This window comes from Nyctereutes procyonoides, unplaced genomic scaffold, assembly GCF_905146905.1.
Source record: "Nyctereutes procyonoides isolate TBG_1078 unplaced genomic scaffold, NYPRO_anot_genome, whole genome shotgun sequence".
In the NCBI taxonomy this organism is placed as follows: domain Eukaryota; kingdom Metazoa; phylum Chordata; class Mammalia; order Carnivora; family Canidae; genus Nyctereutes; species Nyctereutes procyonoides.
The window spans coordinates 14,902,001-14,920,149 of NW_026575144.1; the positions used below are offsets into that span (position 1 = coordinate 14,902,001).

Below are 18,149 nucleotides of genomic sequence, written 5' to 3' on the forward strand. Positions count from 1 at the left end.
ATTTTCATCAAGTGGCCTAACACAGAGAAGTACCAAGCTGATTTTAAAAGGTACAAAACAAAAAGGACACCACTAAAAAAAGATTGGGCTTAAGTGGAATATATGACCAAAGGCACGCTTCTCTGACACTGTTCCAGTCAGGCTGCCAAATCTATTAAACATGTGAGCGAACCTTGGAACTTGTGTTAACAGGGGGAGGGGGATGACGACACAATGGGTGTCACACCTGGCTCTTGCACAGAAGACTGTTGTGCCACCAGTAATACTGTACTCAGATATTTTATGGGCTTTCAAACACTGAAAAATATTTCCCCTTAGAAACAATTCCCAGCAATTAAGCTCTCAAAAGTGACCTTTAGGAAGACCCAGGAGAGTGACTTCATTTACCTAGACCTATAAGGGCAAGTCGTTTCCCATTGTCAAGCCCTGTCCATCTCTGATAAAAAAAAAAAAAAAAAAAAAAAGCAAACTCAGAGTCTTGCTAGGAAATCAAATGACAGAAATCTGAATAAAAGAAATCTGGAGAAAGTGTTATCGGGTCAAAGAACAGTGAATTTAACAACAGGTCCACACCAAAGTGCACAGCCCCATGCTTCTAAAGTTTCTAACAGCACAGGTGTACATGATACTTATTTGCTAATCAGGAGGAATCTGTGATAAAGGACGCTGTGGTCACTAAGGAATCACCTGAAGAAGGATGAACACAGCTTTTGTTGCAGAATGGAGGGCAGATGGTAGTGGAGGCCGAGGCTGGGGGGCAGGGGGTGCCAAAGCCTGGGTCTGTTAGCTCGTCACTGGTATTCAGGTGGAGGTGATGGCCTGAGACACAGTAGCAGTGATGACTGAGATCTCAGAGATGTACAAGGAGCACAGGAGATAACCTTCAACTCAAGGTAACAGCTAAACTAAACTAAACTTCCACAACTGGGAATCAACTCCCTATAGAAAGTTCTAGAACTGCACAATCCAGATTTCCCATTTCTTGGACCTCCATTTCCACCCTTCATCTGTTTATATTCTTGCCTTGGCCCCCTTACAACAGGCACCACTCCTAGGGGCCCTGAGCTAAAGAAGGTTCTTATCCTCACTACAGCTGTCCAAACACGACCCTGGTATTCCAGACACGCCCCAACTTCCAACTCTTATTTCTCTCTGCCCTCTACCCACAAGGTGACTTATGTTAACCTGTCCTAGCTATGAAACATTCCCCACCCCTCAGGACCAGGGGACTGTATCCATAAAGTGCTTATAATCTCCCACTCTGTCCAGGGCATCAGAGAAGAGAGAGGGACAGGCTCACTGGGCCCACCAAGAAACAAGCTCACCGATAATATGAGCGTCAGTGAAAGGACACAGATGTAAAAACACTATAGGTTTAGGCTAGACTCTCAAAGGCAGTTCGGTTTTAGTTCTAGGGTCAGGGTGGACAGGGCAAGTAAGCAGACCATGGAGGAACTAATAATGTCAACTACATATATAATAGTATTATTATTGTTGCTGCCAGTGATATTATAAAGGTAGGAATTACAACCCAGATCGAAGAGAAGCAATACTGAAGGGTTGGGGAAGTTACGGGAAACTCCAAGGGCTGTTGGATTTCATCTTACAGAAAAGTTTTGGAATAAGGCCAAGCCGTTCTTAAATGCATGAAGAAGAGGATGGAAACAATGCGGATGTTCAGCTGAACAGAATTCAGATCAGTGACCTGGATTCGAGGGAACCATATGCAGGGCACTTTGGTCGGTGGGTATGATCACAACTGAAAATGGACCATTTTCAAACTCATTGATTTTCATCTGGCGTTGGTCTGAGGCAACCAAGACACTGACTCATAGGACTGATGCTGTCTCAGAACAGAACGACTCAAAATGAAATCAAAATGAAATCAACTTTTGCCCTGTTTTTGATCAAGATCATTTGCATCATGGATCCGCTCATCTGAATGAGAAAGTAGCAGAATTTTAAAAGGTCAGTCCTCACAAAGAACCAGGATACCAGAGATCACATCCCAAGTGGTCAGGGCTCCTGGGGTGGGTTAAAAAAAAAAAAAAAAGCAGTGGTCTAATGTCGATAAATTGTTTCCACATCTAAAGAACAGTAAGACAAATGCTACCTACCCAGCATTCTTACCACCTACCATCTATAGAAGTTCAGTAATTTCGCAGGAACATTTCGGTAAGTGTCGACGACATCCACAAAAACAATGTCGTCATACAAACGGCTTTCCTCCCGCAGTAAGGCGTCTTCCCTGTGGAGATTACTCATATGGTCAAGAAGTCTTCGAGGGCGAGAATGAAGGTTTTGTAAGAGTGCATCACCTTCTACAAAGGAAAAGTTGAGATGGAGAAAACTGCTGTTGCAAATGCTTAAGACCCGGCATGTGGAACGTTCTGCACTCTCACCCTCTCCCCAAGGGTCCTAAGGGAAAGCAGCTATGAGGCCCCCCCGGGGGGCTGAGAGGACCCATGGTCCCCTCCCCAGATGCCATATAATATCTGCTCACAAGGACACTCCCTAAAGCACCGTTTGTAATGGAAGAAATGGAAGCAATCTTATTTCCATCCCTGACAGGAGAATGGCCAGACCATGGAGCAGTCACATAATGAATAGAGCAGATTTAAAAAAAAAAAACAAAACAAAACACCTTATCTTGCATGTTCAGAGGAACAGCACCGAAAAATAATGCCAAGGAAAAAGTATCTTTATTGCTGATATATACACTATGATGCTGTAGACCTCAATTACAAAATACATCGAAACTGTATGTTATTGAGATAGTACATGTGTAGTGGAAAGCAGGAAAATAAGAACGGGAAGGGTGCACACAAATTTCAGGACAGTAGGACCCTCTCCGAGGGGAGGGAGGAATAGCTGGAATTCACCTGTTTCTGTCATTTTTTTTTTTTTAAAGGAAGCAGATGTGATAAAATGTAAGTGCAGATGTGACAATATGTCATTCTGAGTAATAAGGACATGGCTATTTCTTACAGCACTATTTTTGGTGTGTTTGTGATACTTCACAATAAAAATACACGTACAAGACATGTTTACTACCTCACACATTAATGAATCACTGGTCACATTTATGCAGGGACTGTCTTCAGATCCTATTGATTTAAGGCAGCAATTTTTTCACCAGGGCAGGATTTTCTCAAATGTCTCACTTCAAATTAGAGAAAACTTCTGAAAAATAAATTGAGTGGCTGAGGGGTGAGGAAACAACAGAGTCGTTTGGCGCTCCACTTTCTGGAACCACAAAGGGAAAGCTGGGGGAGGGGGGTGCAGCATGGGCAGCTGAAGGCTGAGATTGGACTTCTCTCTCTGCTGCTCTGTGAGCACTGCACAAGCTGCACATTTCCAGGCCTGTCCTCTCATTGGGAGGAGGAGGTGGACTGCATCAGTGGCTTTGGGGACTGCTTACTGACAAAGTCCTGCACCCCAAATCTAAATGTTCAGCAGGTCTGGGATGTGGCCCAAGGCTGTATTTAACATGTGTCTTCCTACAAGTCTGACACCAGTGGACCACAGACTATTGCCCTTCGAGAAACCCAGGCCTTAATGACCTTGTGTCCCAGCTCTTATATTCTACTGTAATATCCTTTTACTTTAAAGACAGAGATAAGTATATACAATTTAACACTTGAAGGAAAGTAAAAGTTAGAAAATTGGAGTAACAGGAGAATAGCTGTAGTAAGATGAGAGCAGAAGGACACTTGGGTGGCTCATGGCTCAGTCAGTTAAGTACCTGCCTTCGGCTCAGATCATGATCCCGGGGTCCTGCAATTGAGCCCCACATGGGACTCCCTGTTCACTGGGGAGTCTGCTCCTCCCTCTCCCTGGATCCCTCTCCTAGAGCCTATGTTTAAATATTCACATTATGAGGAGAAAGCAGGAGGAGAAGCTGAGTCCATGGCACCGTCTCCAACAGAAGCACAGACATGCCTGATTGTGGGGTCAGGGAAGCAAAAGTTCTTCCCTCCTGACTGATGAGCAGCACTAAGCCCATTACAGCCATCTGGCCATGGTCCAGTGGTTCCGTAGAAGTCCCTACCTGGCTGGAGGATAAACCAAAGATAGCCACCCAGGCTCAATGAAGTCCAAGGTCACTGATTTGTCAAGATCACCCTTATGGTGAAAGACTGGATGCTCTCTCTCTCTAAGAGTGGGAACAAGACAAAGGCGTCTGCCTGGCCACTTCTACTCAACAGTGTAGTAGACATTCAAGCCATGGCAGACAAGAAAAAGCAATTAAAGGCATCCAGATTGGAGGGAAAAAAGTGCAACCACCTCCATTTGCAGATGACATGATCTTATACATGGAAAACCCTAAGGTACACACAAAACTAGTAACTTAATAAATGAATTCAGCAAAATTACAGTATATAAGATTGATATATAAAAATCAATTGTATTTCTATATATTAGCAATGAACAACCTAGAAATGAAGTGTAGAAAACAATTCCACTTATGATAACATCAAAAAGCAGAAATACCAAAGAATAAATTTAGCAAAAGAAATGTAAGACTTATACTCTGAAAATCACAAAACATCACTAAAAGAAACTAGTAAGACCTAAGTTAATGGAAGGACATCCACATTCATGGATCAGAGACTTAATGTCTGAACAGCAACGCTCCCTGATGATCTATGTGTTCAATGCAACCCCTTTCAAAATCCCAGCTGGATCACTCGCAGAAACTGAAAAGCTAATCCTAAAATTCATTTGGAAATGCAGGGGACCCAGAATAGCCAAAACAATCTTGAAAGAGAACAGAGTTGAAGGATTCATACTTCCTGATGTCAGATCCTACGACAAAGTCACATAATCAAGAACAGCGTAGTGTTGGGAGATCAAAAGAACAAAACTGATCAAAAGAACAAAACCGAGAACTCAGGGGCGCCTGGGTGGCTCAGTCGGTTAAGCATCCGACTCTTGGTTTCAGCTCAGGTCCTGATCTCAGGGTCTTGAGATTGAGCCACACTTTGGGCTCCACACTCAGCAGGGAGTCTGCTTGAGATTCTCTCCCTCTGCTCCTTGGGCTTGTGCACTCGATCTCTCAAATAAATAAATCTTAAAAAAAAAAAAAAAAAGAAAAGAAAAGAACTGTGAGCCCAGAAATAAATCCTTACATTTAAGGTCGGAAAATACAGTGAGAAGATTAATGGTTGGTAGGGGATTGGGGAGGGGAGAATGAAGAGTGCTTGCCACTGGGCAAAGGGTTTCTTTTTGAAGTGATGGAAATGCTCTGGAATCAGTAGAGATGCTTTCATATATTGCAAACCGGTAACTTAATCACTTTAAAAGGGTTAAATGTATGTGAATTAAATATCAATAATGTTTTTCTTTAATGACAAAAAAAATCACCTTTTATGTCAAAGTATAGAGTTAGATTAGGTGCATGAGATTCAGGGCACTCTTTCAAGCAGCCGACTTACCTTGAATGGTGTAAATAAAACCACCTGCAACTCCCTCCACACCTTCCATGAATTCATGAGGCAAGGCACCCTCCCCAGCCTGAAAGCAACAAGAACAGAAGTGCTCAATGTTTCATTACTAAAAATACATTTCTTCTATTTTAAAACTGATTTGGCAAAATTCATAATGTGACTCTACAGCAGATAAATCCATCTGAGACTTACACAATCAGGATGACATCAGTATTCTCCTATTTTTATCTGATTACAATATTAAAGATGAGGTATACATGGCAGTCCACAGTGTTCAGAATTCCAACTTACACAGAATCATATATTCTTAAACTTGCTACCATAATAGTACAAAAACCAACTATTTTATACCATAATCCTACCACTTAAAATTACCACCTTTGATCTCTTGGAGAGTAAAAACTGCCACTCTCAAATACACCTAGGCACATTTTTAAAGTTTGCTCTACTGCACACAGAATAGCCCTTTGAAATAAACCATACTGTACAGAGCAGTGTTTTAGGGCTGTCGAGAGACACGGTTCTGATGTGATTGTGGGAATTTGTCATTTAGTTGAAAATACGGTTTTCAATATGGAGGAAACTACCAAAGCTTTGCTGAGCCAGGAAAGGTGGTACACTGTATTTTTTCATCATGGACTCTACACTGTTTTGGCATGTTTAGAATTTGATGGTACTTTTTATTAACTTCTTTCTAAAAGGTCACCGTTTGGCTTTTAAGTTTCTGACATTATCGCTTGCTGGCAAGCCAGCAAGACTCAGGGAAACTTTCAGCTTTATGCATTTATGATGGAAACCTTTATTTGTACGTGGGGTTTCCTAGAAGAGGCTACCAAGTCACCAGACTTCAAGGTTAGCTGAGTGTGTAAGCTATGTTTAGCCCTCTACAACCATATTTATCCCAAGTAGATCATTTGAGTTTTTCCATTTGAACCTAGTCTTCAACTCAGAAGTCATCTGGTTTCCTTTTGTGCAACCAACTTAATAACTAAAGGATTCTGGCACATTTTGGATATTTTTAAGTTTCATAAATAGAAAAGGAGGTGACGTTAAAGGCACTTGCCTTGGAAATAAGAAAAGAATAAAACTATAATTAAATATCCTAAGACATTTGATTGTAAATAAAGGACTGTTCGTAATAAAGGTTGAGATCCTAACCACAACCCACAAGGCTAAGTCTGTAATTATATATGAATCTGTGATCTAATGTCTTTCTTTCTCACTGGAGTGTGATTCCACTGTGGGCCAGGAGTGGTTTTCGAAACAAGTAACAGCAGACCACCTAACGTTCATTTCAAATTCAAGAATTAATTCACATGAAGATTAATAGTTAATAAAAATAGACTAAGCTGGGAAGCCTGAGTGGCTCAGCAGTTGAGCACTTGCCTGCCTGCCTGCCTGCCTTTGGCTCAGGGCATGATCCCAGAGTCCTGAGATCGAGTCCCACGTCGGGCTCCCTGTCCCTCTCATGAATAAATAAAATCTTAAAAAAAAATAGACTAAGCTTTTGATCTGAGATGCCAAGAACTTTCTGAATGATCACACCAGAGCATCAAGGAGGACGAGACTGTGTTTGTGACACCACCACAAATGCCACTTGTTTAAGGCTCATCATTTTAAGTCTGCCTTATCATCCCCATATTTACTTGGAGATATTTACTCATCAAACTGTTTTAAATTTGAAGCAAATATGAATAAATGAAAAATAAGAGGTAGAAATCTCTGCAATAGAGATGCCTGGAGGGCTCAGCAGTTGAATGTCTGCCTTCGGCTCAGGGTGTGATCTGGAGTCCTGAGATTGAGTCCCACATTGGGATCCCTGCACGGAGCCTACTTCTCCCCCTGCCTGTGTCTCTGCCTCTTTCTCTCTGTCTCTCATTAACAAATATATAAATAAAATCTTAAAAAGAAAAACAAAACTCAGCAATATAAATGAAAGTAAAAACTCCATCTTATTTTCAAGTACTGTGGTCTATGCTATTTTAACAAATATCCTGCTTTAAGGATGAGTAAATATTTTGAAAACTATTGAGCAAGTGTCCTTCAAGAATGTTAGCTTAAGGGATCCCTGGGTGGTGCAGCGGTTTAGCGCCTGCCTTTGGCCCAGGCCTCAATCCTGGAGACCCGGGATTGAATCCCACGTTGGGCTCCCGGTGTATGGAGCCTGCTTCTCCCTCTGCCTATGTCTCTGCCTCTCTCTCCCTCTCTCTCTCTCTGTGTGACTATCATAAATAAATAAAATTTAAAAAAAAACTTAAAAAAAATGTTAGGTTAAAAATTGAGAAATAAAACATCACACTTTTTAAAATGCACCAATCTTTTTTTTTTTTTTAAGATTTTATTTATTCATGAGAGAGAGAGAGAGGCAGAGACACAGGCAGAGGGAGAAGTAGGCTCCATGCAGAGAACCCGACGTGGGACTCAACCCTGGGTCTCCCGGATCATGCCCTGGGCTGAAGGCAGCGCTAAACTGCTGAGCCACCCAGGCTGCCCTAAAATGCACCAATCTTAAGGCAAAACTGTGTGTTTATTAACGCTAGAGTGAGAAAATCATAGAACATTTGAGTTCTTTGTCTTTACTATGATGATTCAATATTTTCTGCTGTACTTGCTCTCAAATACCCAAGATCCATTGCTCCACATTCCCTGGGGTGATGTAAAAGTAAAGTTAAAAACACTTTTTATATATTAAAAAATGCTGAAGTATGCTCAACAGCCTTAGGAAGAGAGGATGACTTACTGTAATGACTCGGAGAACTCCCCCACCATCATTTACAGTCACTTTGTGGAGATTTCTTGACACAAGGCCTTGGAGGTCTTGGCTCTCCCACACAATGGTACCTTCGAAGCTCTTTTTGTGGAAAGATGAAGTGAGTTGAATTCTTTATTGTTGTCATTTAGGTTTTAAGTTTTTAAAGAAAAATTAATTTTTTTTCTAAGACCTATTGGTTAAAAATTTTATCCCCCACTCTAACACACAACACTGTTAAATGTTGGTGTATATTCATGAGTCTTTTTTTTTCCATGCACATCTTAAAGATATAAGTACAAAGTGCAGAGTGCACTTTGTGCACACTGCTGCTTGCATTTTCCACTACACCTGACGCCACCACAGCTGGTACAACCATTCTTTACCATGCACACCTAACTCACATGCCCTCGAGTACATGCATTCTGAGTCCCACAAACAGTTCCCCACCCGCAGACACTGAGACTCTACAAATATCTAAGGAAGCTGTGTTTTGGTGTAAATGTTTATTTTTCCCTAATAACTTGTTTTGTTTCAAAATACATTCAGAGGTGAAATTATGGGGAAAAGAAAGAAATAGAGATATTTTATACAGATTTTGGGACACAATGCCAAACTGTCTTTTCAAAAGTTAATTATACTAATTTCCCAATTCAAAAAATACTACCTCCAAGTAGTATTCTTCCAAGTATGGGATATTGATGAAAGCAAATAAGTTTCAATTTAGTACATTAAAAAATGATTCCTAATTTAATTGCGTTTCTTTTGATTTCTAATGTTTATAAATTATATAGTCTCTCCTGGGAATTACAGACCCATGCTTCTTCACCATTTAGCTACTGAGTTTTCTAATTTTATTAGTCTTGTTATCTTGTAATAAATAATCCTGTGTGTATATTATATGCTAAAATGCTTTTTTCAGAATTGTTTGCCACTTAACTTTTTTTTTTTTTTAAATTAAAAGGTCCGTAAGTTCTATCTTGTCAAATTTGGCAAGCTTTTCGTTTGTGATTATTACTATTAAATTTTGAACTTAGAAAGTTATATTCCTCTGCCCCAAGGTTTGATAGACACTTAAATTCTAGTGTCTTCTAATTTCTCCGTGGGTGCTCAGCTGCTCCTCTGCACCGCTCAGGCCATACCCAACTGTCAGCTCCTCTGGCTTGCTCCAGGGATCCAACAGAAGGCAGCCAGCTCCCAATTCTTCTCTACCACATCAGTTTGTCTTCTTTTCCTAATAAGACTTATCACTCTGATATTTCCTGTTTATGTTCCTATTGTCCAACGAACTGTTCCCACTAGAATGCAAGCACCATGAGAGCAGGGATCTTGTCGGTCTTATTAACTACTATATCCCTGGCACCTAGAATGGCCTGACATACAGAACAGGCACTCGAAAAATAGTTACTTAATAAATAATGTTAAACTCAAAATGAATTGGAATGAATTTTGGTCTAGAGCATGAGACAAAAGATACAATTTTAATATTCTTTAAATTTTTTCATATATTAAAATTAAGAGATAAAGTGTTTTACAGTAATGTCTCAGCCAGCATTATAAGAATACCACATAAAACTGAATTTGTCCAATAAGCTAGGCCAGTGGTTTGAAAGCTTTTTGTAAAGTATTACAACTCATCTACAAAACAGATAAAAACACTAAGAGTTGGGATTCCTCAGGCAGTCTGTCACTTTATATTCAGCTACCAGATTCTTCATTTATGTTGCTGGTAAGGCTCCTATGCACCTTGAGAAGCCCCAGGGTTCCTGAGAGCAGGCATCACAGACACGCTGCGGGTGGTCACTGCCTGACCTCCACCATGGGGAAAATGATGCCCACCTCCCAGGGCTGTGCTGAGGGTTAACGGGTTAACGATGACTTAAGTGCAGGGTCTCTGCTTAGCAAAGCAGAGCTTTATGATCATTGGCTGGAATGCAGAAAGCAGAGTCCCCTTTAAAAGATCTCTCTTGGTAACAGGAGTGGATTATTTCTATTTTCTCCCTGGGAGGCCTTAACTCACTATTCAACTTGACCTTGAATCTCAATTCCCTAAAAACAGTGTTCTTAGAGGTATATGCACAGAAGAAAAAAAAACAAGTCTAGGGAGAAATATACCATATATGCTGGGAAACAGATGGATATCATCATATTCCTCTAAACTTTCTATACTTTGTCAAGTTCTCAACAGTGAATATGTATTCCTCTCATACATTTTTCATCTTTTATGATTGGGAAAAAAAATGTTAAACTAAACATATGTGTACAACAAAATAAATTTGGAGTCCATATTCTTCTAGATGCAAGCCATTATTTAAACTTTTAAATGTCTACAACGTAGCAAGCTGTGGGCGACTCAAAGATTTAGAAGAGTGAAATGAAATAGCTCCTATCTTCAAATCCTCGTAATATGCCCTGAAAGGGTCTGCAACAAAGGAAAGTCATTCGGCCTGAGGAGGTCAGCCAGGATTTCAAATGACTGTAACAACGGAGCAGAATCTTAAAGGCATTGGAATCAGGAAAGGGAGAGGCAGATGAAAGAAGTCACCAAAAGGCAGACCCTAAGAGCACTGCATGTTCAGAAAAGTGTGAAGCATTTAGTACTACCCAAGTCCCAGTCTGATGAAAGGAGATGTAAAAAAGAGTAGCCCCAATCTGCACTGCCTGTCGCATAGAGTCTGTCCTTCATCTTGAAGGCAGGGGGAAAGCATTTAAGTTTACAAGCACAAGGGTGACACAATCCTAACTGCAATTTTAGAAAGTCCACTCCAGGGGCACCTGAGTGGTTCAGTTGGTTAGGTGTCTGCCTGAGGCTCAGGTCATGATCCCAGAGGTTCCCCTACGCCCGCCCCCCACGCTGTCGGGGCTCCCTGCTCAGCGGGGACCTGCTTCTCCCTCTCCCTCTCCCCTTCCCGTTGCTTCTGCTCTTTCAAATAAATAAAATCAAATCTTTTTTTTTTTTTTTTTTTTAAAAGGTCACTCCAGTAGTAGAACAGCATCAGGGTAGGCTGGTGGGGGAATGGTAAGTGCACTTTTATAGAAGTCTAAGTGAGAAGAGGTAAGCACTTATTTAGAAATTAAAATCGCCTTCTGAGAAACTGAAGGAGACACCAATATATGGAAAGATATTCAAGCTCATAGATTGGAAGTATTAATATTATTAAAATGTCCATACTACCCAAAGCAGTCTATAAATTCAATGCAATCTCTATCAAATTCCAATGATGTTTTCACAGAAATACAATAAGGACTACTAAAATCTGGATGAGGGATCCCTGGGTGGTGCAGCGGTTTGGCGCCTGCCTTTGGCCCAGGGCGCAATCCTGGAGACCCGGGATCGAATCCCACGTCGGGCTCCCGGTGCATGGAGCCTGCTTCTCCCTCTGCCTGTGTCTCTGCCTCTCTCTCTCTCTCTCTCTCTCTCTCTCTCTCTCTGTGACTATCATAAGTAAATAAAAAATTAAAAAAAAATTAAAATCTGGATGAAACCACAAAAGACAGCAAATAGCCTAAGCAATCTTAAGCACAAAAAAACTAGAAGCGTTGTACCTCCTGATTTCAAACTATGTTACAAAACTAATAGGATCAAAAACAGTATGATACTGGCATAAAAACTGACATGTAGATCAATGAACAGAAGAGAGAGCCCAGAAATAAACCCACACATATACGGTCAACTAATTTACAACAGAGGAAGCAAGCATATGCACTCGGGAAAAAACAGTTTTTTCAATAAATGGTGTTGGACAAACTGGACAGCCACATGCAAGGAATAAACCTGGGCCACTACCCTAAACCACACACAAAAATCAACTCAACATAGATCAAAGACCTGAACATAAGACCTGACACCACAGAACTCCTAGCATAAAACCTAAGCAGAAAGCTCCCTGACACTGGTCTTGGCGATGATTTTTTGAATTCAACACCAAATGCAAAGGCAACAAATGCAAAAATAAACAACTGGGACTTCCTCACACCAAAAAACTGCTGCACAGCAAAGGAAACCATCAACACAACAAAAAGGAAGCCTAAGAATGGGAGAAGATATTTGCATATCGGGTACTTGACAAGGAGCTACTATCAAAAAGATATAAAGAACTCCCACAACTCAACAGCAAAAGCCCAACCAATCAATTAAAAGATGGGGAAAGGATCCGAATAGTTCCGAAAGAACACATACAGATGGCCAACAGGTACATGAAAAGATGCTCAACATCGCTCATCATCAAGGAAATGCAAATCAAAACTACTATGAGATATCATCTCACACCTGTCAGAGTGGTGACCACTATCAGAAGGATAAGAAATAACAAGTGTGCTGGAGAGAATGTACTGAAAAGAGGATCCCTGCAGCCACCGTGGAAAATAGGACGGAGGGTCCTCAAAAAAATTTTTAAAAAATTTAAAAAATTAAAAACAGAACAACTCTATCCAGTAATTCCACTTCTGGGTATTTATCTGAAGGAAATGGAAACACTCACTTGAAAAGACATCTGAGCCCCACGTTCACTGCAGGACATTTACAACAGCCACAATATGGACACAACCTGAATGCCCATAGACAGATGAAGGAATAAAGAAAATGTGACACAAACATAGAAACACACACACACATACACAGAGGAATATTATTCAGCCATAAAAAGAAAGGAAATCTTGCCATTTCCAACATGGAGCTCAAGGGCATTATGCTAAGTGAGGACAGTCCAACAGAGAAAGACAAATACCACTTGATTTCACTTATATGTGGAATCTAAAAGTTTTTCAAAAAGCAAAAAACTAAACAATGAACTCTGATACAGAGAACAGATAGGTGATTGCCAGAGGCGGGGGCTGGGTGAAATGGGTGAAGGGGGTGAAAAGGTACAAATTTCCAGTTGTAAAATAGTAAGTCCTGGGGAAACAGCATGGTGACTACAGTTAATAATACTGTATTGTATATTTGAAAGTTGCTAAGAGAGCAGATCTTAAAAGTTCTCATCACAAGAAAAGAAATGTAACTGTGCGGTGATGGATGTTAACCAGACTTAGTGTGATCATTTTGCAATATTGAATCATTATGTTGTATACCTGAAACTAATATATGTCAATTATATCTCAATAAAAGAAAGAAAAAAAGACTGTCTTCTGAGTTGAACTAATTTAATGCTTACATGAAAAGGAACAATGTCTCTAATAACTGACAAGAGCTCTGAGATTGAAGCTTAATTAGTAAAATCACTACTTTAAAACAATGTATCAAGTGGCCACTATAAAAAAGCTGGGTTAAGAGAGAAATTTTGGCAATGTAGCAATGTCCAATGGAAGAAATGCAGGAATTGGAAGATATAAAGCATTCTAGTCACACCCTACCTGAATGAGCCAGATCTCTAAAACAAACACATCCCACTATTCTAGTCAAATTCAATGATCAAACCAAGCACTGTTCTGATTTGGGTTTTTGATGCCTGACCTCTCAGTAAAGAGGTTCCCAGATAGGGGTCATTACTTTCAAATCTAATAAGCTATCACTCATTAAAGATGAATGAACGGACATTCTGGTTTACAAACTGCTCTTCGGAGAATTTATTCAGTGTCATTCAATGACATTCTGATCTTCTCTAAGTGAACTACTTTAAAGGTCAGTGCTAGAACCCAAAAGCTAATTCCTAGACCTTTGACAACGTGAGCTGCTTTGGGTTAATCATATGTCTTTCTCCTGACAAAACAGCTTCCTGCCCTTGGTATACTTTCCTTTAAAACTTTAATAGTGATAAAATTGTTTTAAAAAATTTTAACATACAGTGCAATTTTGGTTTCAGGAGAATTCAATGATTCATCACTTATATACATGCAGTGCTCAGTGCTCATCACAACTAGTGCCCTCCCTTAATACCCATCCCTCATCCAGCCCATCCCCCACCCACCTCCCTCATCAACTCTCCATTTGTCTCTGTTGTTATGAGTCTGTTATGGTTTCCCTCCACCCTCCCACAGGTTCATTTCTTTTGTTTCTTAAATTCCACATATGAGTGAAATCATATGGTATGTCTTTATCTGACTGACTTACTTCACTTAGCATACTATGCTCTAGCTCCATCTACATTGTCGCAAATGACAAGATTTCATTCTTTTGGATGGCTGAGTAATATTCTATTACTTATACGTACCACATCTTCTTTAACCATTCATCTGTGGATGGACATTCGGGCTCTTTCCATAGTATGGTTCTTGTTGAGCCCTGCTATATATAAACATTGGGATGCATTTACCCCTTCAAATCTGTATTTTTGTATCCTTTGGGATACCTAGTAGTGCAATTGCTGGATCATAGGGTGGTTCTATTTTTAACTTTTTGAAGTTTTCCAGAGTGGCTGCACCAGTCTGCATTCCCACCAAGAGTGCAGGAGGATTCCTGTTTCTTCACATCTTCACTAAAACCTATTGTTTCTCGTGTTAATTTTAGCCGTTCTGACAGGTGTGAGGTAGTACCTCTCTCTCTTTTTTTTTTTTAAGATTTATTTATCTGAGAGAGAGTGTTCAAGAGCGTGTGTGAGTTGGGGAGGAGTATAGAGAGTGGGAGAGAAGCAGACTCCCTGCTGAGTGTGGAGCTTGATCCCAGGACTCCAAGATCACGATCTGAGCTGAAATCAGGAGCTGGCCACTTATCTGACTGAGCCACCCAGGCACCCCTAATCCTGGTTTTAATTTGTATTTTCCTGATGATGTGTGATGCTGAGCATCTTTTCACATGTCTGTTAACCATCTGGATGTTTTTTCTAAAAAAGTGTCTATTTGCATCTTCTATTCCATAGACTACCTTTTAGTTTTGTTGTTTCCTACACTGCGCAGAAGCTTTTTATCTTGATGAAGTCAGAAGAGTTCATTTTGCTTTTGTTTCCTTTGCCTCCAGCAATGTGTCTAGTGCTATGGCCGAAGTCAAAGAGGTTGTTGCCAGAATAGTGATAAAGTTTGGAAGAAATGATACCAGATATGTTTAAGAGAAAGAAATGACAGGATTTAGTAAGTGCCTGGATATGAGAGTTGAGGGTAAATCCCATGATTCTGGTTTGGGTGCCTGAGAAAAGGGAGACACCCAAGACTGAAATAACACAGGGAGAGAGAACGATAGGATGGAAATGATGTTACCAACAGCATGCCCCTGGGATACTCATGTGGAGAAGCTCCATTGGCAGAAGTACATATGGGGTACCTAAGAGAAATGTGGGCTATAGCTGGATTTAAGAGCCATTAGCAAATAGGAGATGATAGATAAAACTGCCAGGGAAGAATGAGTAAAACAAACAGAAAGTTGGGTAGCAAATCCTAATGATGAAGAGGAAAGCAAGAGAGGAGATAATGAAGTATAGAAAGACTGAGCTAGATGTGGCAAAACCAAAAGAATATAGATTATATAAGCTAAAAGAAAAATGCAATCAACTAAGTGAAGAACAAAAAGTGTCCCTTGGAGCTGGCAGCAGGGTCACTGGAATCTTAGTGACTGCAGTTTCTGGTGAATGATACCAAAAGTAAAAGCTACCATGACCAAATAAAAATTCTTCACCTTGAAACTACGAATCTAGAAAATATGATGAAACAAGTAATTCTCTGTCCTGTCCATTCACTGACACTTGGCATCTTGCCTCATGTATTTCATGGTGGCTCCTGCTGGCACCCAACCGCAGTTAACTTGTGACTGGGATATGATACAACATCAACAATGTGGACTACACTGAGTAACTCCCAGAAAAACTCATTGGCCCCCCAAATGGTCCTGGTTCATTCATTGCACTTCTAGAAGCCAGCGGTTATTACAGAAGGGAGGAGCTGTAACTACTCCCCCTTTCCTGTACCTATTCCTGTTCCATGTCACAGCTGATCTCTATTCTGAGATTCTCAGATGCCTGCTTTCTACTCTCTGATGCAAACTAACCCTAAAGCTAGGATCTCTTCGGAGGAGAAACAGCTTGTTTGTGGCAATTTCTTGCTAAGATCATTAAACCAAAACAGAAGCTAGGAAAAACAGCACGGTATGGGCTGGAAAAAGGAGATCTCATCCATAGCATAAGCATGCTCTCTGCAACTCCTTCCACATATTGTCATTTCTTTTGTGTCATATTTCTAACTTCTCATCTAGCTACTCATCCAGAATAGCTTAAATCTATAGTATTTCTGCACTTAATTTTTGGTGGACTGGGTAAATGATTACATCTGAAGAATTTCAACTGTTATAAACACTGAGTGTGTAAATACCCAAACAGCTCACAGTGATGTCTATAGTGACTCAGGTGAACAAAAATAGTCTTTTTATTGAAATCAGTTTCAGGTTTCAACTGCACTAATAAGGAAAATACAAAATTAGAGAATAAATATTTTAAGAGAGGCACAGAGAGATCTGCATTTAAATCTGTGGCTCCCACTGAGATTTATGCTCTCATGAGTCACACGATGAAAACACTACAAGAGCTCTGCTTACTTGACAAGCTTACGGCTGACATGTTACTCCAGTAGGCTGTGCAGGGGGAATAAGATGATGAAGAAATCATTTACTACTCTCTTGAAAATGCACAAATGATGTCTGTCTTTTGTCATTCTTTGTTGATGATATGCATTCATCACTATCATTTTTTCTGTGCTAATAAACCCAATTAGGCTTGAAGCAGCAAAAATGAGTATCTATGTACAATTAAACACGGTTTCAACAAAAGTAGGATTTTGTGTAAAAGGACAATTTTTTAAAGAGTTTTTTGTTTTTATAAAGCAAATATGTATTTATCACAGAACACTTAGAAAATGCACAAAAAGAAGAAAATACAAATCATCTATAATCCTACCTCCTCGCCCCTGGGTATAGCCACTGTTAAATAATGCACGTTTTTAAAAGAAAAAATATTACTCAGAAGTAATGAAAAAAAGTCAATTTAGCTTAAAGCTTAAAGTGAAATAAAGCTCACAAGGCTGTAGGCATGAAAAATCTTAACCGAAATGAACACTCACTGTCCCATCATTAGCACCTCCTGTTAGATACACCATCCTTGCCTCAACTCTAGTGTTATTTTGAAAAATTTCCAATCTATAGAAAAGTTAAAATTAATGCCCAAATCACCTCGACTCAGCAACTGTTAACATTTGGTCACATCTGCTTTATCTCTGTCTGTATACACACACACACATATTTTCTTTCTTGTTGGTTGTTAAGCACTTGAAAGCAAATGCAGGTATCATGACATGTCACCTCTGAATTACTTCAACATGTACTTCCTAAGAACAAGGATATTCTAAGGGAAAGTAATCATTTTTGTGGGTAAATCAAAATTTATAATTCTATCTAGAAGACTGACCAAGATAGTGGGCCAGACTCTGTAACACTGTGATTAGCCTGAAGTATTAAGCTTATTTTCTTCCTCTTTGCCCCACATTGTGACTCCTACCTCTTAAATAGTTTCTCAAGCTCACCACCATCGACATTTTGAGCCAGATAATTGTTGTGGGGGCTTCTGTGTGTGTTGTAGGGTGTTCAGTAGCATCACTGGCCTCTAGATCCCAGTACCACTCCACACCCAGCTGTAACAACTGAATGTATCTCTGGACATTGCTAAACACCCCTCACAGGCACATGGACCCAACTGCAGAAACTCTACTCTCCAAGAACGGATCCTGAAAATCCAGATGAGTAGCAGCAGGAATAAGGACAGTATGCATTTATTTACTGAATGCTTACCATGCATGTGGCAGCATGTTCTAAGCATTCTGCATGTACGAAAATCATTTAGTCCCTAAAATAAGCCTCTCAACTGGGTCACACAGCTCCACCACCTTACAGATGAGAGAATGGGCGTGGTGAGACTGAATGGTTTGCACAAGGGCCACCCAGACTCCGAGGGGCAGCGCAGGGTTTCCAAATCTCCCGTGCTGCAGGGACAGCTGCCCACTCAGGCACTTGGCCACAGGTGTGCCCTCACATACCTGCT

General features: G+C 40.3%; 1 protein-coding gene across 2 annotated transcripts in view; it reads right to left on the reverse strand.

The window, feature by feature from the left end:
• Positions 1 to 18,149, reverse strand: part of B3GALNT2 (beta-1,3-N-acetylgalactosaminyltransferase 2) — a 55,622-nt gene that overhangs the window by 4,980 nt on the left and 32,493 nt on the right. The window contains exons 6-8 of one of the 2 annotated variants that reach the window (XM_055308811.1): positions 8,191 to 8,301; positions 5,439 to 5,517; positions 2,138 to 2,321 (exon numbers count right to left, since the gene is read on the reverse strand). In XM_055308811.1, the coding sequence (XP_055164786.1) occupies positions 2,138 to 2,321; positions 5,439 to 5,517; positions 8,191 to 8,301 (374 nt within the window). The remainder of the gene's footprint in view (positions 1 to 2,137; positions 2,322 to 5,438; positions 5,518 to 8,190; positions 8,302 to 18,149) is intronic. The other variant, XM_055308812.1, reaches the window with a different exon arrangement.